Here is a 24,507-nt window from a genome sequence, read left to right on the forward strand (position 1 = left end):
GCGCTGACGCTTACTTCCCCTGAAGTTTATTGCTCCTCCAGCAGAAAAATGCATGTACGACAGCGCTCAAAAGTCAGCGCTCACTCTGGTGCGTCTTCCTTTGTCCCAGTTTCAGATAGAGCTGCGTTCTACTCAGTGCATAAGCAACTCGGCCAACTTCTTTTTTAGCCAGACATGCATGTTTTGTTCTGATATGTTAGGATGTGGGCAGAAGGAGCTGTGTTCTCAGGCGGCGCTATAAATCTATGCGCTCTGGACTCCGAGCGATCATGAAATGGAAAATGTCCGTGTTCCGTAGCGTGCGTGCAGGTGCGAAGTTTGCACAAATCGTTCGCTAGCAGACGACCTTTCTCAATCGCATATGATTTCTGGGTGAATCGTCTACTAACCGGCCCATCGGATACTTGGGGTCAGGTCTCATAGCCTGCCATGCGAAGCCTTGAACACAGATGAACGGCGACGTATGATTGCAAGGTCTGACTAGGTGTTGTGAGGCTACATTGCAGTTGCACGTACACTTCTCGCTGCTTGAAAGGGAAGTCACGGCTTTCCACCCTACAGAATTCAATGCTGTGTTGGCTGTCGCATGCTGGGCCGCCTACATCGGCTATGGCGCCATTTTTCACGCCTTCGTGAGCCACATGGATCCAAACGTGTTAGCGAAAACCGCGTACCCTTATAAAAATTTCTATAGAAAGTCCATAGACTGTCTATAGACTTTAGTCTATGAAGTCTATAGACTGTCTGTAGACAAATCCATTAGACTGGTCTATAGACAGTCTATAGATTTATGGCCATACACTTTTAGTAGACTTTTGTCTATAGACAGTCTATAGACAAATGTCTACTGAAAGTCTATAGGTCTATAGGAAGTCTATAGACACATGTCTATTGCCACCTAGCATTGCCAGGTGGCGCATAGCTGCTGACGACGACGAAGAAGGGCTCGCGCCGTGTGGAATCTGTCGCCCTTGCTGCCCCAGCTTGCGTGGCCTTGTCTGTCTTCGCACTTGTTATTAAAGCCCCCTTCGTCAACAAGTACGTTACAGTTTGGTGGAGTGTGCCGGGTACCCGTGAGCAAATGCAAGAGACCCCCCCAGGCAGCCGTCGCGCCAGCCCTGTACCACTCGACACCCCGGTACACCGCTTCAGTCGGAGGATCCAGGGACTGTCTTCGGAGGTAGGACTAGTAGAGAGCGGCGCCATGGCGACAGCCGCTCCTTCTCCTCTGCAAACTGCCGCTGCCGCGCCATCTCACTACACCCTGCAGACTCCGCGGATTCCCAAGACGTTCCGTGGGGAACTTCTTGAGGATGTGGAGGACTGGCTCCTTCATTTTGAGCGCGTAGCTGCGTTTAACCAATGGGACCACGCAGCCAAACTCCGGAACGTTTACTTCAGCCTCGAGGATGGTGCTCGCACCTGGTTTGAGAACCGAGAGGACGTTTTAATCTCGTGGCATGAGTTCCGTCGTCGGCTGCTGGAGGCCTACACAAGCGCTGATCGTCGTGAACGAGCTGAGCGTGCACTACAATCTCGCATCCAGCTGCCGAACGAAAGTGTCCAGATGTACGTCGAGGACATGACGCGCCTTTTCAGAAGAGCTGACCCGGCCATGCCGGAAGACAAGAAACTCCGGCATTTGATGCGTGGCGTCAAAGAGCAGCTTTTCGCAGGCCTCGTGCGCAGCCCACCATCGACCGTTGCTGCATTCCTTACAGAGGCCACAACGATGGAAAAGGTGCTGCAACAACGTTCTGCGACCTACGACCGGCCCGTGCATGCTGCTGCTGTCACCGCATCGTTTGCTACCTCCGGGAGCCACCCTGACGATCTGCGTGAACTTATTCGCACCATCGTGCGTGAAGAGGTCCTGAAATTTTGCAGCCCTTCGCAGCCAGCGCTAGGTTCGATTTCTGCTCTTGTTCGCGAGGAAGTGCAACAGGCGTTCAGGGCTCCTGCTGTCGAAACACCTCCCCTACCAGGAGAATGCCACCGCCCCACCTATGCTGAAATTGCGAGGCGCCCGGCTGCGGTTTCGCCACCACCGTTTCCGGTAACGCCTCCTGAGCCGCGGTCCTCAGTGCCACCAGTGCAGTATTTCGACGATCGCCGAGCGCCCTTGCGGAAGGCCGATGTCTGGCGCACACCTGATAACCGGCCACTCTGCTTTCACTGCGAAGAACCAGGACATCTCTACCGTAACTGCTCTTATCGACGTCTCGGTCTGCAGGGCTTTCGAGCCGATTCACCCAGACCCTGGTTTGGCCATCGGCCCCCTGACATTGAAGATTTCCTAGCGGAACAGCGAATTTCGGCCCGCACGCCGCATCAGCCGCGCTCATCGTCTCCGAGGCGCTCTTCCCCGAACCCCCACAGCTCCTCGCGAGCGCCACAGGGTCGCTCGCCCAGCCCTCGTCGGGAAAACTGAGACCGGCGACCTTCGGGGGCGAGGTCGCTGGGAGTCGCTGCGCTGAAGACCTCCCGTCGCCGCCGCTACGTTCCGACCGTGAACAGATGGCACCGTCATCCGACCTAGACAGCCCCGTTTCTTTGGACATACCTGTTCTTCTCGACGGTCACAGAGTCAGTGCATTAGTGGACACCGGGGCCGACTATTCAATTATCAGTGATAAATTGGCGACTCTTCTGAAAAAAGTGCTTACTCCATGTTCTGTGGTGCATCTTCGTACAGCCGGTGGTCATCTCGTTACCCCAAAGGGCATTTGCACGGCTCGCGTTCAGATTCATGGATCTACGTTCGTCATCAGTTGTGTAGTTCTGTGCAATTGCTCCCGCGATCTCATTATCGGCATTGACTTTCTGCGGGAGTATGGTGCTGTGATCGACCTCCGCCACCGAATCATCAGCTTTTCGACTAGTCAAGCCACCCACCTCGCCGACTCTTGCCACCGCAGTGCCGCCCTTCGAGTTTCTGCTGACAGTGTCACGTTGCCGCCACGGAGCAGTGTTTTGGTTGAAGTCGCCTGCAACGACTTGCATGACGCAGAAGCAGTCGCCGAGGCTAACTGTTCACTCCTGCTTACTCAAGGCATTTGTGCCGCTCGCAGTCTACTAACGCTTCGTAGTGGCCGATCTGCGGTGCTGGTCACAAATTTTTCTAATGAGAAGGGTTGAAATGCGGGCCAGTTGGTACATTGTAAACGGAGAAAAAACCAGTCACACAAGACGACGGACAAGAAGAGTGTACCAGTCGTTGTGGTGTGTACACTCTTCTTGTCCGTCGTCTTGTGTGACTGGTTTTTTCTCCGTTTTTCTAATGAATACCGACATCTTTTTGCAGGAACCGCTATTGCTTCTGCCGAACCTTTTATCGATACTCCTGTTTGTTTTGCTTCCGCGGCAGCCGGCACTGACGAGCCCTCCCTTGCAAACGTCGACATAAACTGCCACCTGCCTCGGGAACAACGCCTGGCTTTGGAGCTTCTGCTGAAGGAATACAAGCCGTGCTTCGCTTCTTCCTCGAAGGTTCGTCAAACACCCATCACGCAGCACCGCATCATCACCTATGACGACGCTCGCCCTATACGACAGCAGCCTTACCGTGTTTCTGCTAAAGAACGGGCAGTTATTCAAACCCAGGTTCAGGAAATGCTTGATGATGGCGTTGTTCAACCTTCCCAAAGCCCGTGGTCTTCGCCTGTCGTCCTCGTTCGGAAGAAGGACGGCACTCTCCGGTTTTGTGTCGACTATCGCAAACTGAACAGTGTGACCAAAAAGGACGTCTACCCGTTGCCGCGCATTGACGATTCCCTGGATAGATTACGGCGCGCTAAGTACTTCTCATCTATTGACTTGAAGAGCGGCTATTGGCAAATTGAAGTAGATGAACGGGACCGCGAAAAAACCGCTTTTGTGACTCCAGATGGCCTCTATGAATTCAAAGTGCTTCCTTTCGGTTTGTGCTCCGCCCCGGCTACGTTTCAAAGGATGATGGACACCGTCCTCACAGGCCTCAAATGGCAAAGCTGTCTTGTCTACTTGGACGACGTCGTCGTTTTTTCGGAAACGTTTGATCAACATCTCCAGCGCCTGCGGGCTGTCCTCGACGCTCTCCGCTCGGCTGACCTTACCCTGAAACCACAGAAGTGTCATTTCGGTTACGAAGAGCTCAAATTTCTGGGTCACGTTGTGAGCGCTGAGGGAGTGCGGCCGGACCCCGAAAAGACTGCCGCCGTCGCGCGCTTTCCCGTTCCAACCGACAAGAAAGCTGTCCAGCGCTTCCTGGGTCTCTGTGCGTACTATCGGCGCTTTATTGCGGACTTTTCCACGATTGCCGAGCCGTTGACGCGTCTCACCAGGAATACCACCCCCTTTGTCTGGACCTCTGAGCAACAGACCGCTTTCTCTACGCTCCGCCAGCGCCTTCAAACATCTCCCGTTCTTGAGCACTTCGACGAAGATGCCGATACCGAGGTTCACACCGACGCCAGTAACATCGGTCTTGGAGCTGTCCTTGTTCAACACCAAGAGGGCCTTGAGAGGGTTATCGCCTATGCTAGCCGTACTCTCTCCCGCGCCGAGAGCAATTACTCCACGTCTGAAAAAGAATGTCTTGCGGTCGTGTGGGCCACCATGAAGTTTCGCCCTTATCTATACGGCCGCCCATTCAAAGTCGTAACCGATCACCACTGCCTATGCTGGCTGGCAAATTTGCGAGACCCATCTGGACGCCTGGCACGCTGGAGCTTACGGCTCCAGGAATTTGACATCACTATTGTCTACAAGTCCGGCCGCAGACACGAAGATGCCGACACACTGTCGCGTGCACCAGTTGATCCTGGCGACGCAGCGCCCGATGACGACAGCGGATTCCTTGGTACGCTCACCGCCTCCGACCTGCTGACCCGGCAGAGGGCGGACTCGGAACTTCGCCCTCTCATTGACGGCCTTGAAGGTAGCGATACGGCTATACCTCGCCACTTCTCTCGACGTCTTGGCTCCTTCTGTTTGCGGCAAGGCCTCTTGTACAAGAAGAACTCGAGAGGCAACGATAGACCTTACCTTCTGGTCATTCCAGCCGATCTCCGAGGTGACGTTCTTTTCGCCTGCCACGATGAGCCCACATCTGGCCACTTGGGTTTTTCACGTACGCTCGCCAGAGTGCGGAACATGTACTACATGTACAAGACAGTCTATAGACGATCTATAGACTTATGGTCATACATTTCCTATAGAGTTGTCTATAGACCGTCTATAGACACTTGTCTATAGACGGACTATAGACGACTTATGGCAATGGACTTCCTGTAGATTACTGTCTATAAACAGTCTACAGACAAAAGTCTACTGGTCCAGTAGACATATTTCTATAGACTGTCTATAGACATTCCATAGGTGTGTGGCCTGGCAGTGCTATAGACCTTTGTCTATAGACAGTCTATAGACCTCTGTCTACTAAACTATTAGTAGACCATTATCTATAAACTGCCTATAGACAGTCTACAACCACTGAAAAAAGTCACCAGAGTTCACAAATGACACAATCAATATACTTACAAATTTAGTTTTATTTCCAAGCTATCCAGGCCGGGAATATGCAATACATGGACCATAAGAATGCACAATAACATAAATGTTGAAAGTAACAGTCCCGCTAGTTTCCTCAGAAGCATTCTTGCGGCCTGTTGTCTGCAGTCAATCATCCGGGCATGTTCACCTGTACAGCACAAAGGAAAAAAATAACAGAGGAACTGAAAAAAAAAATTCCCATACCATCTCTACACATGTGCTTTACAATGAAAGGCATATCCTGGCTATGCCATTCTAGAAAGGCAATCTTGATCTTTTGGTTTGGTTTTATGGGGTTCAAAGACCCAAGGCGACACAGGCTACAAGACGCTGAAGTGAAAGGCTGCGGAATAATTTCGGCCAACTCTGCAGAGTACACAAGCCTTTAGCATTTTGATTCTATTAAAATGCGACTGCATAGGCCGGAATCGAACCTGCATCTTTCAGGTCGCCAGACGAACATGATAGCCACTGAGCTATTTTTTTTTTCTTTATTGCCACTGAGCTATCACGCCGGCGCAATCATTTCAGTAAATACACGACAGATTATAAGTGTCTTCATAAAACATTGTAACAAAGACCCGTAATCCCTGGAGCACTCTACTCTGAATCCAGTACTGATACTGATTTCTGTATGGCAATCCTTTTACATTATTTGTAACAGAAGACATTGAACAATTGTGCCACATATCTGCATTGACTCGCAAGGAGGTGTTAAGAATGCCACCTCCATAAAATACAGATTCAGCGCACCTTACACAGGGATCCAAAAAGAATAATATTGCAGCATTTATTCTTAACCGCTATAGAAGAAGCGCTTCAAAATACCCTGCGTGAAGCCTGGTATACCCGGCCAAATTTTTAACTGGCTCTGGTGTTGCATCGCTAAATGCACCTTGTAAAAAAGGTGCCTTTTAGCTACACTGCTGGCATATTCATGCTGTAATTTGACGAGTGAAATGTCATTTCGTGGTTCCTTTTTGTTCATATATTGTTTGAGTGCAGCACTTGCGTGTTTAGATCAACGCTATCAGAAATATTCGTCTGCCACTACAACAGCTGAAACAAGCGGCAGACGCAGCAATGAATCTGGTCCATATGGCCTCATCCTCTGGGTAAACTACCACTCCTTTCATGGCGGACAAGTCGTTTACCTAGAGTAAGTGCAAATGCGCCACCAGAACCATTGGTGCGTATTCCGCTTGTTTCGGCTGTTCGTAGCAGCAGATGATGAATATTTCTGATAACTTTAATCGAAACACGCAAGTACTCCACTCAAACGTTATATTAACAAAAAGAAACTATGAAATGCCATCTCACGTGTCAAATTACAACATGAATATGCCAGCAGTGTAGCCAAAAGGCACCTTTTTACAAGGTTCATTTATCGATGCAACACCAGAGCCAGTTAAAGATTTGGCCGGGTGTACGTAAGTCGATACTGAAACGGGCACAAGCTATACAAAACCGGCAGGCAGAAGCGACCAGTTCACCACAGATTTGCGCCTATAACTTGAAGCACAAAGACGGAACAGCATACTCATACATCTGCGCGCGCTCATAGAAACAAGCGGGTTGCAGCGCTTCCATGCCGCGCTCATTATTCAGAAAACCCATACTGCACACAGAGGCTGCAGCTGCGCCGTTTCAAAAGCAGTCGCGAGTTTAAGACAACAAATTACTGTCACGATAAAATACGGTCTGAAATTCAATTAGTCTTTCCTTCAAGTGCAGCCCCAACAGCGCCGTAAAGAGGTGTGTTTCCTGCATGGAGGTAGCCTAACCCAACGCTGCTAGAAAAATCAACGAAAGCATTGAACGCGCTCAAAGTACGAAGTATTTAAATGAAGCAATTAACGTTTTCAAGAGGTGCAGCTATAGTAACACGAGAGCTTAATATAATTATAGGCGCAAATAAGCGGCGAATTACATCGGCGCTTTCGTAAGTTAGCAGTCTGAAATCAGAAACACATACTTTGCCTCTCGCGCAAATGGTATTAGAGAAATCTGTGCACGCGTGAGCGGGATTCATGAACGAACCACTCGGAAAGAAATGTAAGCCACCTCTTGTCGAGCCGACCTTTACCCAGCTTTCAAAATGAAGTGCCCGCAGGCGAGCGGGGGCGGCCAACGGCTCTGATGACAGACATGGAGGAATCCGTACGTGTGCAACGACGGGGAGACGGGATGGAGCTCGTGGGTTCTTCGCGGTGTTTGAGCACGCCGGCCAATCGCGCGGGCAATGAATTTTATACCATCACACTAAAAGAATTCCTTCAGCGCTGCTTAACTACAACTTTGACAAACGTCTCGCGCTCCAGTCTGTAGCGTTACAAGACACCTTTGCTGAAACGTCGGCGCCCACGACGCGCACCGAGCGAGCGTCCATATACGTAGGAAGGAAATGCACACCTCAAAAAGAACAGCACTCCAAGGTCCAGACAAGCGATAACACAAAGATTAGAAAATAAATGTAATCCACCACAGAACGAGAGTGTATGTAAGTACGTTTTCGGAGGTGCAAAGTAAATTGAGCTCACACAGCGCTAACTACCGCACAGTTCCATTTCGGCCGTCATTCACAGGCTAAACGACATTTCTGGCCGCGCGTCTAACTTGAAACACGAAAACTCTAGTAGACAGCTCGCGAGGAGCGGCTTATCATCAAGGGCATCGCACAGACTGCCTTTCCGCGCGTTAGTAAAGACAGCGGCACAGAGATAAGCGGCATTAGTCGAGAACCCGATGGCTTCCGCCTTAGAAACGAAGATAGGACGTTTGTCACTGCGCACATAATCTGTTCTGCACACACAGCTCTGCTTAGAGTGGTTTAGGAGACCAAATGAATAAAATATAAACGTATAGACTTACCGTAAGCGGACGATGCAGCTGGATTTTGAAGAAAACGTAATCCGCGAAAAAAACGCGGACTCCACCGATGCAGCCACGCACAGGGTTGTTTGCAGCCCGAATGATTTTCCGCCGTCTCGTGGTAAAACGGTAAAACGTGAAACAGAAACCCATTTCACGGTCGTATCTTTATCGCTCGCACTCTTTCCGTGTGGAGCTTGATCTGATATCCAAGACCACAGAAGGTAACTGGTTTATAAGCGTGAATTCTTCGCATACCCTCTAAAAACCTTATTGTTTTCGTGAAAAGAGAACCGAAATCTAACTGCTTGACTGTATACGCGCCGCATCTCCCACCGAATAGTATGTGGTACAATTCTCGAATAATAATTATAATGTTGCATAGCATATATCTTTTTTGCGTGTGTTCGTGTTTAGAAAACTGATATGCTCGACATCAGCGTGTCATCGGCTCCGAAGCAACAGGTGCAAGGGTAGGAACGAAAAAATACTGGCTTTCTGATTGTTGCGTCGGTGAACTTATTCACGTGAATACAAACTGCAAAGGTATAAATGGGAGATGTTAATCGCACAGAGGGGGAAAGACGGGTACTATTCTGAGGTGTTTCTAAGCGATGGGCGCTTCCTTGAATTCTCACACCCGTCTTTCCCCCTTTATTTTCAGGACGTTTTAAGGAGAAATGTAGAAGCGTTGATGAAATGTGTCTGATTTCAGCGCGTTGGACAGTAACGATCGAAAGATGGAATGGAACTGTGTCGAGCGATTCCTTTAAGGGACAGCGTATTCATTCGATGTAGTACAGTTTGCGGCGCCTTTACTTCAAGAACGGCTGCCTTTCCGCGGCTTACTTGTTAGCATTAAATATTTAACTGTATTGACAATATACGTCACGATATAACGAAAAGGAGCTTGTCAAGGCTCCTGAAAATATACAGGTGGGTGTTGTAATGTCCTCACGCAATACTTTTTTAATTTCCGTAATAGCGAAGGAGGTGGAGGACTCCCGACATAGTTGCGGTCACCAGATGCAGGTCCCCGCAGCATGCAGTGCAAAAATAAATTGGCATTGTTCTATACTTAGTCGAAAGTCAGTGTATCGAACATTGTTAGATAAAATTAGGATTGTTATAGACTGGTCTATAGACAGCAGACTATCTATAGTGTACAGTGCATAGACGAAAGGAAATTGAGGTATTTGTAGACTGTAGTCTATAGAGAGTCTATAGACCGACTATAGACGAAAGGAAATTGAAGCAGCTATAGACCGTAGTCTATAGAGAGTCTATAGACCGTCTACAGACGAAAGCAAATTGAGGCTATAGACCTTAGTCAATAGACAGTCTATAGACCATCTATAGACGAAAGAAAATTGAGCCAGCTATAGACTTTAGTCTATAGAACGTCTATAGACAAAAAGAAATTGAGGCAACTACAGACCTTGGTCTATAGAGAGTCTATAGACTGTCTATAGACAAAAGAAGATTGTGACAGCTATAGACCTTAGTCTATATCGAGTCTATAGACAGTCTATAGACAAAAGGAAATTGAAGCAATTATAGACTTTAGTCTATAGAGAGTCTATAGACAAAAGGAAATTGAGGCAGCTATAGACCTTAGGCTATAGCGAGTCTATAGACTGTCTATAGACGAAAGGAAATTGAGGTAGTTATAGACCTAAGTCTATAGGGAGTCTATAGACCGTCTATAGACGAAAGGAAATTGAGACAGCTATAGACCTTAGTCTATAGGGAGTCTATAGACCGTCTATAGACGAAAGGAAATTGAGACAGCTATAGACCTTAGTCTATAGATAGTCTATAGACCGTCTATAGACAAAAGGAAATTGAGGTAGTTATAGACTTAAGTCTTTAGAGAATCTATAGACCGTCTATAGACTAAAGGAAATTGAGGCTGCTATAGACTTTAGTCTATAGAGAGTCTATAGATAGTCTATGGACAAAAGGAAATTGAGACAGCTATAGACTTTAGTCTATAGATTTTCTATAGACTGTCTATAGACAAAAGTAAAAGTCTATAGGAGGTCTATAGAGTCTATAAAAAGTCTATAGACCATTTTTATAAGGGTAGTATCAGGCGCTGCCAGAGGTTTCAGCTTTAGTTTAGGTTTTAGTTACGGTTTAGCAGATTCCGCCAGTTATTTCGGCTATTTTATTCAAAAATGTCAAGCAAGTATCGCATCTGCGCAAAGAAACGAACTTCAACAAAGACAGTGGAAATCGGGATCATATAGGCGCCTTTACTCTTAAGTATTAAGGCGGAAGCCTTTAATGCCTCATTGTTGTAAGCAGGAGTTGTCGACAGAAATGTGAAGCTTTTCAATTGGTCGAAATAGTAGTGACGTCCCAGTGCGTGAATTTTAAACGGGGCCAATTGTAATTTGATCAACACCACAGTCTCAAAAAAATCCCCTACGCTCTTTTGTTTTGATGCAGCCGCGGTGGCTCAGTGGTTATGGTTCTCGGCTGCTGACCCGAAAGACGCGGGTTCGATCCCGGCCGCGGCGGTTGAATTTCTTTGGGGGAGAAATTCTAGAGGCCTGTGTACTGTGCGATGTCAGTGCACGTTAAAGAACCCCAGGTGGTCGAAATTTCCGGAGCCCTTCACTACGGCGTCTCTCATAGCCTGAGTTGATTTGGGACGTTAAACCCTATAAACCAACCAACCAACCTTTGTTTCGATGGCTGTTGGCTTCTCTCATGAGGTGTTGGGAAAGGCATTTTCCTTCCTCCTTTTTTATTTCCTGCCATTTCCTCCTTCCGAATATCTGCATCCACGTTAGCGGGTCACCTTTCCAAGTTGTCATCGATTCTTTTTTAGAGCGCAGCTCTTTGGCGTCCGTTCCTGGGTTTCGCGTCGGCGTCGGCGTCGGCCTCGTAACCAGCTCCGCCCCCAATGTCACGCTTTTCAATTGGTCGAAATGCTCGTGACGTCACAGTGCGCGAATTTCAAATGGGGCCAATTGTACTTTGGCTAGTAACCATGCAACCAATCAAAGGGATCGTATAGTGATGCTGCAACTAAGTTGGACTGAGTTTAGTTAATTGCTTAATTAATCAATTAGCCTAATTAATATAGAGGAGAATGAAGAGGTCAGAAGAAAAGAAAAGAAAGACGCGCGCGGCAGCGTCCGCGGAAGGAGACGCTGCTGAAAAAAACATAACTACGAAGCCGCGTTCCCTCTACCACCACGCACTTCCCCACTCAGTAAGACGTTGCTCGTTTCATATACGTTGTGTCGAACATCCTAGACAGTTCCAACAATTGACAGGTTAATGACAGAACACGATGGATAGAAATACAAGAATATAAATATGAAATAGCCTAATTAACCTTTCTAGTTAGACCGCATAAATCAATAAAACCGAGAACGAAATTGGTCGAGTTGGGGAATCGAACCAGGGTCTCCGGAGTGCGATACGAGCACGCTAGCCACTCTGTAATGCCAGCTGAATGGTTTGGAATGAACAAAGGCGCGTCTAGCTAAAACGGCGTCTTCGTTCACTCCCATCTTCCCCCTTTCCCTTACGGCGAGGTGCAGGTGTCCACCCAGATATGCAAGAGAGAGATACATTTCCTTTCCTCAAAAAATAAATTTACCGTCCAGCAAGGCGTACAGCCGAATTGGCGATGGCGTTCTGTGGACTCCCTGGCAGCGTTGCAAGACGCTGTCGCGTTCCACTCTTACAGGCGAAGCTTAACATGTTAACCCCACATCAGTAACACACGCAGACAGCCAATGAACGCGTCATTCGCTGGCAGCACTTGATTCATCATTCACAACCACATTCTTAACGTACGCTCCCTTGCCGCACATGCCAAGAACGTACACCACGATCACATTCTGCGCCATTCCTCTGTACTTTGCTTTGCTGAAACCTGGATGGATCCCGAAGAGCCTCTCGAAATCATAGATTTCCTATACTGCTGTGGTGCTCGCAGAGACCACAACAGAGCGGCGGGAGTCGCTATCTACTTGCGCACAGGTCTCTCTGCAATACCAGTCGAAATGTTTGGCACGTCACATGAAGTTGGCGAACTGTGCGCCGCAAAGTTGCCCAACGGCTTGCTGGTAGTAGCTGCCTACTTCGCCCCTACCGCACTCACGAAAGACGTCGTGCACTTCCTGCAACTCGCATTAACCGTCCATCGATCCACACCGATGTTAGTAGCGGGGGACTTTAATGTTGACATAAAGACAAACAGCAATTTCCTAACACTTATGCGGGAGAACATCCCGTTCCTCTTGCTCGTAACGCGTCCCACGGCTGTGACAACCTCGCGAGGCACTTGTATAGATCTCGTCTTTGAGAATCAAGCATTGGTGTACCAAGTCGAACATATATCAGTCTATTTCTTTCTCCGACCACAAAGCTTCCTTCATGACTGTCAAGAACTGTTAGTGGAATCTTTGTTAAAGGAATACGTGTGAAAAATAAAAAAAAAATTCTCTGATAGCGCATACATGTGTTGCTCGATTTCTTTGCCTCAATCTATCGAAAAGGTGAAACAGCTTATTTGCTGCGCTCAAATTTCGCATTAGGAAGTAACGTAATCGTCGGTAATTTTTTCCTTTGTCGTCGTTTTCATTCCTCTTCCCCCACCACCATTTTTTTCACCCGTGTTCCTGTACGCTGTTCACACTGTTCCTGCACACTACGCGCGCTCTAAACTCGGCGTGTTTCGAATGCTGTAGAAAACTCGAAAAAAGCTGGTCCTCCAGCCGAAATGTCGTGAATTAAACCACACTATGTTTTTTGAAATTCTGGTGATTTTGCTTAGTTATACGTATATAGTTTATCTCTCTTTTCGCAGTACATTCGACTGCGTTTCAACACCAACATTTCCTTGACAGCATGCGTGATCTACCTTTTCCTCACGGTAAGTTACTAAAAGAACAGAGTAAATTTGTGTCTTCTGAGCACTATCTTAATTCGATAGCTTTAACACAGCGTATCTACGATCTTAAGCGACAGCACGACCGATGTGCAGCAAAGATGGCGAAAATAAGCAAGTACAGCAATTTCGCCAAACGTCTAAAGATTAAATTCAGTGGATGTGCTTCTGCACTTTAGGAAGGTGTGTATTGATAAGGACATGTGCAAGATCTGTCCAGAGATCGGCCTACCGTAATCATCAGCCTCTCGCAGGGCACTGGTTGCGATATGAGCATCTGCAAAAACGGGAGTTCAAGCATATCTGCATATTCACTGTCGTTTCATTTCATATGGAATGAGAGCAAATGCCGTGTTCGTGCACATCGGAATCAAAATGGCGGAGTGACGTCACTCTGAAGGTTATCGCAAGTTTATCAATATTCATTGCATAAAAGTGGTCGGCTGAGAGCAAGGAGAGAAGCAAAAATTTTTGTGGTATGTGAATGGCAAATAAACAAATTTTTGTGCCCGATTTAGATATGCCACGCGTAGGGAATAAATGTCGGCCTTATCTTTCTGTAGAATAACGGAATTAACTTACTGTTTAAGGTGCAAAACATTTGCTGGAACCTGCAACCATGAGCCATGCTGCTCGTAAACAGTCGTGACTGTGGATATAGCAGAGCTGTCTCAGCAAAATTGAGAGCACACACTAGTGCTCTCGTCCATACAAAAAGCATATCGGGGTAGGAGAAACGGAGAGGGATTTGTGCGTATTAGTAGCTTGGTTCAGGCTCGAAAATAACAGGTACTGCGTGCGTGTTATTGGTGCCTAAAGGATATTCTGTGGAGCAAGCTACGGAAGCACCAAGATACGGTGCCTATTGGTTATACCCCACATGCATGTCCTAATATTCAGGCTTCAAATGGAGTGTTTCGGGGGAATGACGGCACCGCCGTAATGTGCCCACCTCTTAGAGCACGGAAATGCCTCATGTTATTTCCCAGTCCGGAGGCTGCCAACAAATATGGAAGACAGAACATACAGACGTGTGAGGCGTCACAATGCAGCTGGATGGTGTTCTAAAATAAGATTTTACAGCATTGCAGAGGTCAGGCGAGTTCTGTTCTCAGTCACAGTCCATATCCCCCCCCCCCCCCCCCAAAAAAAAAAAACACATTGAACAGGGCTGAAGCTACTTCTTTATAAATAGAAAAAAAGTCGATGCGTTCTAAACAGACTTCGCAAGAACTCTGTGGGCGTAGCGTTACTCAGTGAAGCCCTGGCCACACGAGCATCCTTACAAACGAGAAGAGGCTTACGGCGAGTGTATTTATGATGAAGTACATGCAAAACGCTTTGCCTAGGATTGAGACCAAAGCTTTATTTTTGCGATTTCCTGCTGTTAAGGCCGCCCAATGGCATGAAAATAAATAATGGAGGGGCGTTGGTCTAGTATTCATATTTGGAGATTTTGAATGCTTCTCAAATCACGCATCAACTCTCCGTTCACTCTGCTCTCAATTTTTGTCAGTTAATAAAAACAATCAGAATCATTACATTAGTTCTCCTGCATCAAGCTACATGTGGTCTCTAAACCAATATTCTATGGATACACTTAATGGCCTTTGAAAAAAGAGGAAATCAGGCCAAATATCGCAGAAGACAAGAACAATTAGTGAAGTTTCTTTCTGGTTTTTTCCTTGTTCCAGCAAAGTGTGGGCGCAATCTCCATTTTCGCAGCATCGCTCACCCTTGTCACAGGTACCGTCTGTTTCATTCTTTATTAATTATTTCTGTTAATATCAAACCCTTAGATTACATGTGGACTACTTTTGACAGTAAAATTGAATTGGACTCAAGGGTAAACTTATCATTACTATTGTTATTGTCCCTATTATTCTTTATTGCTATGAAATGTATTAAACTGCATTGCTGTTCAGGTGATTTAAATATACGTATAACCATCAATGAAAGCATGAATACCTCTTTAGAAACACGAAAAATGTTATCGCTTCACTAATGGAGATCGTTGCTTACTAGATAGAATTTCTGACGAACTTTCTCTATTAAGGTTTCTTCGATAGGTGTGAAAAAAACGAAGTCTTCATGCGCTCGCTTTATTTTATGTAGGCGTTTTTTTGCTAGATTTTGTCCTAGATTTTTCTTAGCACACTAAAAAAATGGAACCATGAATCAATATGCTTTTTGTGGACGCTGTTCACGCCAAGAAGGATCTTCGCTGTGAATTAGGACATTCCTGCCTGTCAGTGCAACGGGCATTATTGTAAGACAGTCAGCTTCACTTCAAACTTCGCAGTGTATAGCCAGCATGTAAAAGACAGTAAAGCTAATGATCAGAGTTTTCTCAGAATACATTATACACCAGAAGAATGGCCTGAGGGGCGAGTTGGTGCGCATGTGGTGTCCCCTCTCTTGTTGTGTTCTTCTTGTTGCGCCGCCGTTCATTTCATCTTTACATTATACACCTGCGCATTAATTAGGCTAGACCGCAATTCTCCCTTCAGGCTTAATAGTAAGAGGTCTTTCTTAAGGCCTTGCGAGGGCTGTTAAGTGATTTCCACTGTATAGTTATTTTCTGGTTGAATGTACACCAGGTGCTATTCTAAAACCAAATTACACTTCATAGTTTGCCGAGAAGATGAATTCACGAGAGATGCGGAAGCGCGGTGTTGGTACGCGTTATCCGTCTTCCTTATGCCGAGATCTCCTGGCCTTTCAGCTTTCAAAGCTCCGCTTTTCTGGTGCAACATGTTCATCGGACTTTCGGGGACTCTGTACACAGCCCTGGTAAGTGTTTCTCTGGGAACAAATATTACCGTTGCATAACTCCTGACAGGTATGGCGAAGCATATTTTATGCACACATGTGAAACAATTAATGGAGATGTATTATTTTTTGAGGCAACAATAGTGGAGATATGTACGAACAGAGGATTTTACTATGACGGAAACTGAACGTCTGAATAGACTCTTTTCACGACTTCAGTCTCATATTGCCGCGGCTTCCGCCATAAATGTAGCAGCCCCTATCTTCACCTCAAACTGCGAGCTAACACTGACAAATTTAAGATTAGCAGAGATAATGGGCCGAAAGCATGGCGTTCTATGTCTCATTTTGATGCCAGCATGCTTGTAACCAAATGAGCTTTGCGAAACGAAGAAAATTAAAGTTGCAAATTTGTGATGTGTATCATTCAGAAAGTTTGACTTCTTTTTATATAGCTTACTTAAACGAAGTCGTGCTGAGCGAGCTAAAGCGCGCGCGACAATGGGAACTTGCATGACACCACACTGCGTAAGTTGACTTAACCTACGTTGCATACGCGGCGCGAAACGTGATTACGAGAGCGACGGACCGAGAGGTACGGATGGCATCCCTGTCGCTGTCATTTAGTCGTGTTTCGCGCTCGGCATGATTGATCTCCTACTAGTCCGAATGGGGCTTCTGATGAAGCCTAGTGTCAGCGCTGCCTTATGCTTAAGCGCAGCGGTGACCCTCCCAGGAATTCCGCAGTAATATCCATCGCACACACACAATGCATGTCCAATGAAGGCGGTGAGATTGCTTTGTTGCTGTGCGCTGCTGCTAATCACTGAAGTATCGTTTAATTACTTTGCAGAAACCGGTGTTGGAACTAACGAAGTGGAAATAATGCAACACGACGGTCACTTTAAAGTTCCCAGAGCACATGCTCAACGTCCCTGAATGGAATTGATTAATATGTAGGCTCTCTATACCTGAACCTAATTTCACAGAGTCGCATTGAAACTGTTCCTTCACGGACCATTTGCAGGCCCTCTTGATGCAACGATGCGTTTAGGTCTATTTCGAAGCCCAGTCTGGAATTGCTTATCTTACCTGAATACTTAATGCTTGGAAGAGAAGGTGCTGCATTTGGCAATTATTAAAACATATCTTGGGACAGGTGTACAGTAGGTATCTATGGCATAAAACCTGTTTCAAAACTTGCGTTCATTTCAGAAGGAAGTATGTTAGCACATAACAAAAAAATTGTATTTGAGTGTAACGCTGCTAACCAACTGACGTTTTTGCGCTGTAAATAACAGTGTAGAGAACACGCATGGCTTAAGAGAAACAAATTGTGCATGTCTCCAGCACACTTCTCTTCTTCTATTTAGCGCTTCGATTCCGATGAATGATATAAAATGTAATCAGCTGTAGGCACTTTCTTGCTGCTTATTCGAATCACGATTGTTAAAGTGATCGATGGCACATCTTTAATCGTACTGACGCGGTGTGTTGGTAGAGGTTCAGCTTGCTGCCTCTTAGAAGTAAGAACTTACGGTTAAAGTGTTCATTCCGCGGCCAAATGGCCATTTTTTCCTACCTGATCAGCTCCACGTTTGAAGTGGCCATTTCTTTTCGCTTTTTTTTCGTCCAGTCTGTAATGGATTGAAGTTATGTCATCTGTTTTCTACGTAAAACAAAAAGCGAACATCGGACTATGGGGGTCAAAGTTCCGCATAACTAGGGTCTTTCCCATTTTCGCAGGGTTTTCGGTGAACATTACGATTTTTTTAAGTAAGTGGGGATTTTTTAATGTATATTACGCTGATTAAGCCTATTATTTACCACCTCCCTTCAAAAGCGCATTAGTTACTATTCCAAAGAAGAGGAAATAGGGCGCGATACTGTGATGCGTGATAAAGCGAAAAACATAACAGGGTGTAGCCTCCAAGGCCGCCTGTATGTTGTATAGAAACCAAGCTACGCAGTGATACCAAGTATGCAGGGCACAGCTGCGCGCCGCTTGCTCTTGTTCGACGGCGACGGTCGGGCATCTGCGCAGCTGTAGCGGCCGACTGAACAAACCTGGGGACATGTTGCAAAGTTTCACCTGTAGAAGTTACCGTACGTTTTTGAAAGGCTCACAAATACCCGGTCTTCAGTGTTTCGCAGAAGATATGCAACACGTTCTTAATACCGCCATGAAGCTAAGCATGCTTTCTTTGTTTCAACCAGCGGGCTTTTTTTGTCACAAATGGCATGCGCTTTTCTCGCGTGGAATTAGCTGCAACCAGAATTGCAGTACTTGTGAATTGACAGGTGTTCATCTGGGTTCTCTTCGACACGCTGCCGTGCTTTATTTTTTTCGGAAAGAGTGTTTCACGTAGTCAAGATGAGCTATCTACTCTAAGTTGAAACCACATGGCTGAATTATTCAGGAATGATCTGTAACCTGCACAACCAATTATGCGACGTTTATTACTGGTGCAAAATCCAGGCTTCCATTTTATAGAAGTTTTTCTTGTTTTCTAGCGGTTTTCCTTCTCCCGAAACTGGCCTACGTATGTTGAAGAGTTTTTTTTTTACACCTTCACCCCATTTACTCCCATGCTGTTGTCTTTACCAAAGGAACGGGGATTAGGGAACGAGCGAAAGGTATATAATACTGCTTGGAAACAACCGAGCATAACTGCTCGCGATCATTTAGACAAGTAAAACTCTAGTTTGGGCGAGTTGGTTCATGATGAAAGAAAAACTGGTATGGCGCAAGAAACAGGGACAGAGAAGGCACACAAAAGACAGGACTGACGCCAACACAGACTTGAGTATCTTGCAGACGCGCCTGACGTGCCCCCAAGATGGCTGCAGAACACCGAATAATGACTGAACCTCCAAGGGAACTATTTTCCGTTTCAAGCAGTAGGAGACCACTCTAGACTGGCACGTTGAGACGGCAATCAGGTTGAGACACGTAATGGCAGGTTCGGTGCGGAAGCTTCGAAAGAGGAAAGGGCCCATTGTAGGAGAAATATGGTCAAGTAAAACTCTAGTTTGGGCGAGTTGGTTCATGATGAAAGAAAAAGTGGTATGGCGCAAGAAACCATTGCGCCATACCAGTTTTTCTTTCATCATTTAGACGCATAGCATTCTGCCACTTTGAGAATTGTTTCCTTGAAACTGCAATAATCTTTCCACTTCGTTTTTGTAGTGCTTCAGTTTTCAAGAAATTTATAGCACATTGACCAGCTTTGAATACTGCTCGAAAAAATTCAAAATCTTTGATTCTGTAAATGGCTGCAAAAAGCGCTTTATAGCTGGAGTATTAATAGTGGCCGACTGCGTTGCCTGTGCATAGGAAGAGCCACAACGCGCCCAGAGTAACTGCATGCCACACGCGCGGCCGATACTGGAAATACTCTGTTAAATGCCACAATACGGCCCACAGATTTTGTAATCTACTTTTAATGTCTTCATTTTCCTTCATCGCAGGGTGGTCTCCGAGGCGTGGTGTGGACAGATTGCATGCAGTTCTTCTTCATTCTCTTTGCACCAATCACAGTAGTCTCAAAGATCATGATTGATTCTTTGTCGGCGAACTCGACTGTGCCTCCTCTGAGCAGTTCGGACTGGAGGAAATACATGGGGAAGTAAGTTTGCTTTACATTGCTTTATGAGGTTTTAACGTCCCAAAGCGACTCAGGCTATGAGGGACGCTATAGTGAAGGGCTCCGGAAATTTCGACCACCTGGGGATCTCTTTAACGTGCACTGACATCGCACAGTAAACGGGCCTCTAGAATTTTGCCTCCATAGAAATTCGGCCGGGATCGAACCCGCGTCTTCCGGGTCAGCAGCCGAGCCCCACATGGGGAAGTAAGTATTCCTCTTATTGTGTTCTTTGATGACCGCCCGCATGGCGCTGCAGCAGGCACCTCATGGAAGTATGTTTCAGTTAGACGGCATAATTGAATAATCAAAGCATTCGTATCAAGCCATAGCGCGAACATTGCTTTTAGTACAGATGAATTAGGGTAGTATGGGAAGCGCTTTCTGCTTGATTGTAATGCAAAATGCACCCTGCAGTGATAAAAAGTCTCTTATTATTGTAGTGCCAAGCACAATCCAATATTTTGTTCGTTGCTGAGAACTGCGAATATTGTATAACAGTAGTTTAAAAAGTGGCAGAGTTGCAACTTAGCTAGACCAAGTAAACGTGCGAAAGAATGTGTTTAGCCTGGATGACTCATGGTTTTGGTTTCCTGGATCATCGGCACGTCTGGCGACGACATTGTATTCAGGTAAGCACTGATCGAGGTTGAGCTGATCTGATCTGTTTACGCCGCGGATGCAGTTGATGAAGACCACGATGTGCAGTGCACAGCGCGAGAGCGTGTTGAAGTTTAACACGAGGCGTGATTGGTTGCTGCGATAGCATAGCCCACTCACGCAGTTGCCGGCAAACCTAATCTGTTCAGAAGAATGGCCTGAGGGGCGAGTTGGTGCATGATGAAATGAACGGCGGCGCAACAAGGACACTAACAAGACACTAGCGCATGTGGTGTCCCCTCTCTTGTTAGTGTCCTTGTTGCGCCGCCGTTCATTTCAATTCTAATCTGTTCGTGCCGCCGAGGGTTCCAAATTCAGCCACGGAAATTTGTATTTCATTTCTGCATGTGCTGTTGCTAAGCAACAATTTGCCAAGGAAGCTTCACTGAAACTCGGTGAGACTGTTAGACCTCGTGAAGTACAGCTTTCGCACTAAAATAGTATATTTTATGCTTTCTCGTGGGCAGGGCAGACACTTACGGAAGGCTTACTTTCAAGTACACTTACTTTCAAGTAGGAACCAAGCCCGTGGACCACAGCAATAAATACATAGTTTGATATGAATGGTTATTTAACAGAAAAAACGCATGTACCCAAGGACTTCCTCCTGCGATATCATTCCATTTCTTTATGTGATAGTGCCGCCGCGGTGGCTCAGTGGTTATGGTGCTCGGCTGCTGACCCGAAAGACGCGGGTTCGATCCCGGCCGCGGCGGCTGGAATTTCTTTGGAGGAGAAATTCTAGAGGCCCGTGTACTGTGCGATGTCAGTGCACGTTAAAGAACCCCAGGTGGTCGAAATTTCCGGAGCCCATCACTACGGCGTCTCTCATAGCCTCAGTCGCTTTGGGACGTTAAAACCTCATGAACCAAACCAATCTTTATGTGATCTGGAAGTAGCACGTAAAAAGCAACAGGAAACAGTGCGCAAGGTGCTTACGTCGAAGCAGAAATTAGTATTCTACGAAAATTTCAACGTTTCTTCAACAGCTACAGCTTCGATCTGACGAATGACGAAACCATATGGGCCGCCTTTTTTGGGTCCTGCGCTTTGGCAACATATCGGCTGTGCTTGGACCAAGTCGTTGCCCAAAGGCTCCTGGCGTGTAGGACACTGGAACAAGCTAAAAGGTATGAGCTCTGCATAATATGGTCGTTTGTTTGTGTCGTAAGGGCAAGACAGCATATACTTAGAATCACTGCTCCAGTAACGTTATTCCATTCTGTCTTTGTGGTAGAGGATTGAAAAGTACTCTGACTAGTAGAAGGTGGCCCAAAAATGAAATTATTTCATCCTAGCCCTTGTAACTGTAAGCTTTCCAATGGGTGTCACTGATGCACGCCCTATGAAACAAACCCATCAGGGCTTTGGCGTTAATGCTCATCGCATTTCATTTTATTCATTTTTTTATAAATACTACCAATCCGGATCGGGATCATTGCATGATCTGTAAATATACCGAACACAGGAAAGCAAGTGCATAGTATACAGCAGTGCAGCAGTACAGAGGGCAAAACGCATGCCTAGAACAACCAAACTGTGTGTTCCGGAGCTCCCAAAGCCGCTGCGACCAAGAAAGCAAAAAATGAAGATGAAATTTTAGGAGTTTAAGAGCACATGTTTACATCCATACCATCTTTAACCAAATCTTATCACTAGTTATCGCGTGTCACGCCCGAAACACGCTAAGAGCGTGTTCTAGACATGCGTTTTGCCCTCTGTACGTGTGCAGAGGCTGTCCAGTTAATAGCAATACTAATAACCGATGACGAATAACATGGCAGCAGCAAGTAAAACATGTCACAGAACAAAAGCAACATCATGCACTATACAGTAGAAAGCACAATTTCAATTTTTAATATACAGCATTGGAGCATACGGAATGGTGTTTACATTTACGTTCTAGAGCTAGTAGGGACGCTTCATATGTCTCTAAAAATTTTTATAAACAGCTAGTTACACATGATGGTAGGTTATTCCGTTGTCTAATGGCTAACTTACAAATGAATGTCTAAAACAGTCTCTGTTGAGTCGATACTGTTTTAGTGATTGTGAGTGCATATGTCCCGTTGTTCGTGCTTCTGATTTTGAAATATTCGTTGTAGTATCTATGCTCATCATATTATGCATTAGCTTGTGAAGTATTTTGTGGCACGGTTTTGTAACTTGAGTATTCCAGCATTGTTTATCAGTTATGTGGATGAGGCAGATTGTGTGTATTTGTTATAGATAAATCTTACAGCTTTCCTTTGGATTCATTTGTTTTTATTTATTAGTTTATCTCTAAACGAAACAAGGATAGAGTCGACTATTCACCTACGGGTCTAACAAAAATATTGTAGGAAAGTAGTTTAATGTTTGCCGACGCGTCTAGGAGGCGCCTCTTCAGAAAGGAAAGTTGTTTTACTGCTGATGACGTAATTAAGTTCACGTGAGTGCTCCACTTCACATCAAATCATAAAATTAAACCAATGTATTTATGCTGCGTAAATGCGGGAAGTTGGTTATTGTTTACTGCGTACGAAAAGTCGGGCAAATTACGTTTCCTGGTAATTCATAACAGAGGTTATTTTTCGATATTAAGATATTAAGACTTCGATTTAGCGCACCATTTAGACACTGACTGTAATGCATTGTTAAGTCTTACATGGGCGTCTGCAAAAATAATTTCATGGTGCAGTACACAACCATCAGCAAAAACGTCATATTATTAGAAATACTAACAGGTAAATCATTGATGAAGTTTGCGGATAAAATAGGACCGAAAACGCTGTCCTAGGGTACACCGGAAAAACTTCAGCTACTTGACTCTTCACGGTTAAATTCTACGAATTGTGCTCGACTGATTAATTGGCTCTTGACAGAGTTCATCACTGGTCCTTCGCCTAGCGTAGTTTCCAATTTTAGATTTAGTTTATGTGATAAACTATGAAATGCTTTTCAGAAGTCTAGTAACATAAGCTCAATTTGCATTTGGTGGTCGATGCTTAGTGAAACATCATGTATTACTCCAACTAGTTGAATGGCGGCAGGTAGTTTGTTGTGAAATCTGTTCTCAGACGCCAATTTAACTGGTTTACATTCCAGGAAGGTTGTTACATGTTTTGGTTTTATGTGTTTCACCGTGCTTGTTTTGAAATTGGCGCAATAAGAGACGTAATCATCATCTCAAGATTTGCTGATCGCAATAATTTTTGCCAATTTTTAATCTGCTATAAGGGAAGATCAAGGTAAAGATTGGTTAAAAATAAGGAATAAGTATTTCGTCATCCGTCAGCATACCTTGTCATAAATGTTCTAGGTACATTTTTGGGTCTAGATCCCTTTCTAGAATCTAATTTTAGCCACAGGTTGAGTACATCAGCCTAGTGAACTCTGAGGGGCTCAAGGCACGTGTTGCGAATTGTTATGTGTGGTAGATTTCTGTGATCGGTACTGAAGATCGACTGAAACTGATGAGTTTGTTGCCTCCGGATTTGTTTTTTCAGGACTCATTACCTTCGTACCTTTTTTTTCCACGAAGTTTGCGAAAGTAATAGGTTTCCAAAAAATAAAGTTCGCTTCATCGACTTTCATTTTTGGTCTCATATTACTGACTGCAGCTGACAGAGTAAAACATATCGGCGGACGTCCGCCGCTATGAATGAGGGTCGTGGCTTCGGATCCCACCAGCGGCATGCGATTTATTTTTCTTCTGCTTTACTATTAAGTATTATCTAAATATTTACCTCATTGTTCTACCAATGATAACGAGCACAAAAAAATAAGAAATAACATCCCCTGCGCTCCTTGGTTTCAGTGACTTCATTTCTGTCATGTGTTGCATCATGAGTCTCTCTTTTTCCTTTCCCGTGCATGGCCAATTTCCCCTGTATGGTCAAGCCAGACCAGCAGGGTGCGGATACCAAGCAGCTTTTAGGGGCATAATGGCTTGAAACAAGCATTGGTGAAACAAACGCTACGTTACGCATCGCTTCCTAGGTCACAGAATTAAATCCGAGCAACTTTGTGCCATCCAAGGAAACTCTCAATGAACAAATAAATCTAGCATGACACATACCATCGTGGGTGATGTCACATTAGATTGGCCTCTCAGGATTTCGACGGGGC

At 45.6% G+C, this 24,507-nt stretch overlaps 1 protein-coding gene and 1 long non-coding RNA gene across 2 annotated transcripts in view; one reads left to right on the forward strand and one right to left on the reverse strand.

Annotated features, from left to right (window-relative positions):
- Positions 1 to 24,507, forward strand: part of LOC149325449 (sodium-coupled monocarboxylate transporter 1-like) — a 162,635-nt gene that overhangs the window by 9,957 nt on the left and 128,171 nt on the right. Inside the window, exons 3-7 of the mRNA XM_089564290.1 lie at positions 13,238 to 13,303; positions 15,013 to 15,064; positions 16,044 to 16,111; positions 19,562 to 19,719; positions 21,387 to 21,527. Coding sequence (XP_089420416.1) covers positions 13,238 to 13,303; positions 15,013 to 15,064; positions 16,044 to 16,111; positions 19,562 to 19,719; positions 21,387 to 21,527 — 485 coding nt within the window. The remainder of the gene's footprint in view (positions 1 to 13,237; positions 13,304 to 15,012; positions 15,065 to 16,043; positions 16,112 to 19,561; positions 19,720 to 21,386; positions 21,528 to 24,507) is intronic.
- Positions 5,514 to 8,747, reverse strand: LOC149325450 (uncharacterized). Its single transcript, XR_016286523.1, has 2 exons — positions 8,404 to 8,747; positions 5,514 to 5,680 (listed from the first exon to the last, which is right to left on the reverse strand). It is a non-coding gene; the product is annotated as an uncharacterized LOC149325450 (long non-coding RNA).

Source organism: Amblyomma mixtum, chromosome 10, assembly GCF_055824585.1.
Source record: "Amblyomma mixtum isolate Tamu chromosome 10, ASM5582458v1, whole genome shotgun sequence".
In the NCBI taxonomy this organism is placed as follows: domain Eukaryota; kingdom Metazoa; phylum Arthropoda; class Arachnida; order Ixodida; family Ixodidae; genus Amblyomma; species Amblyomma mixtum.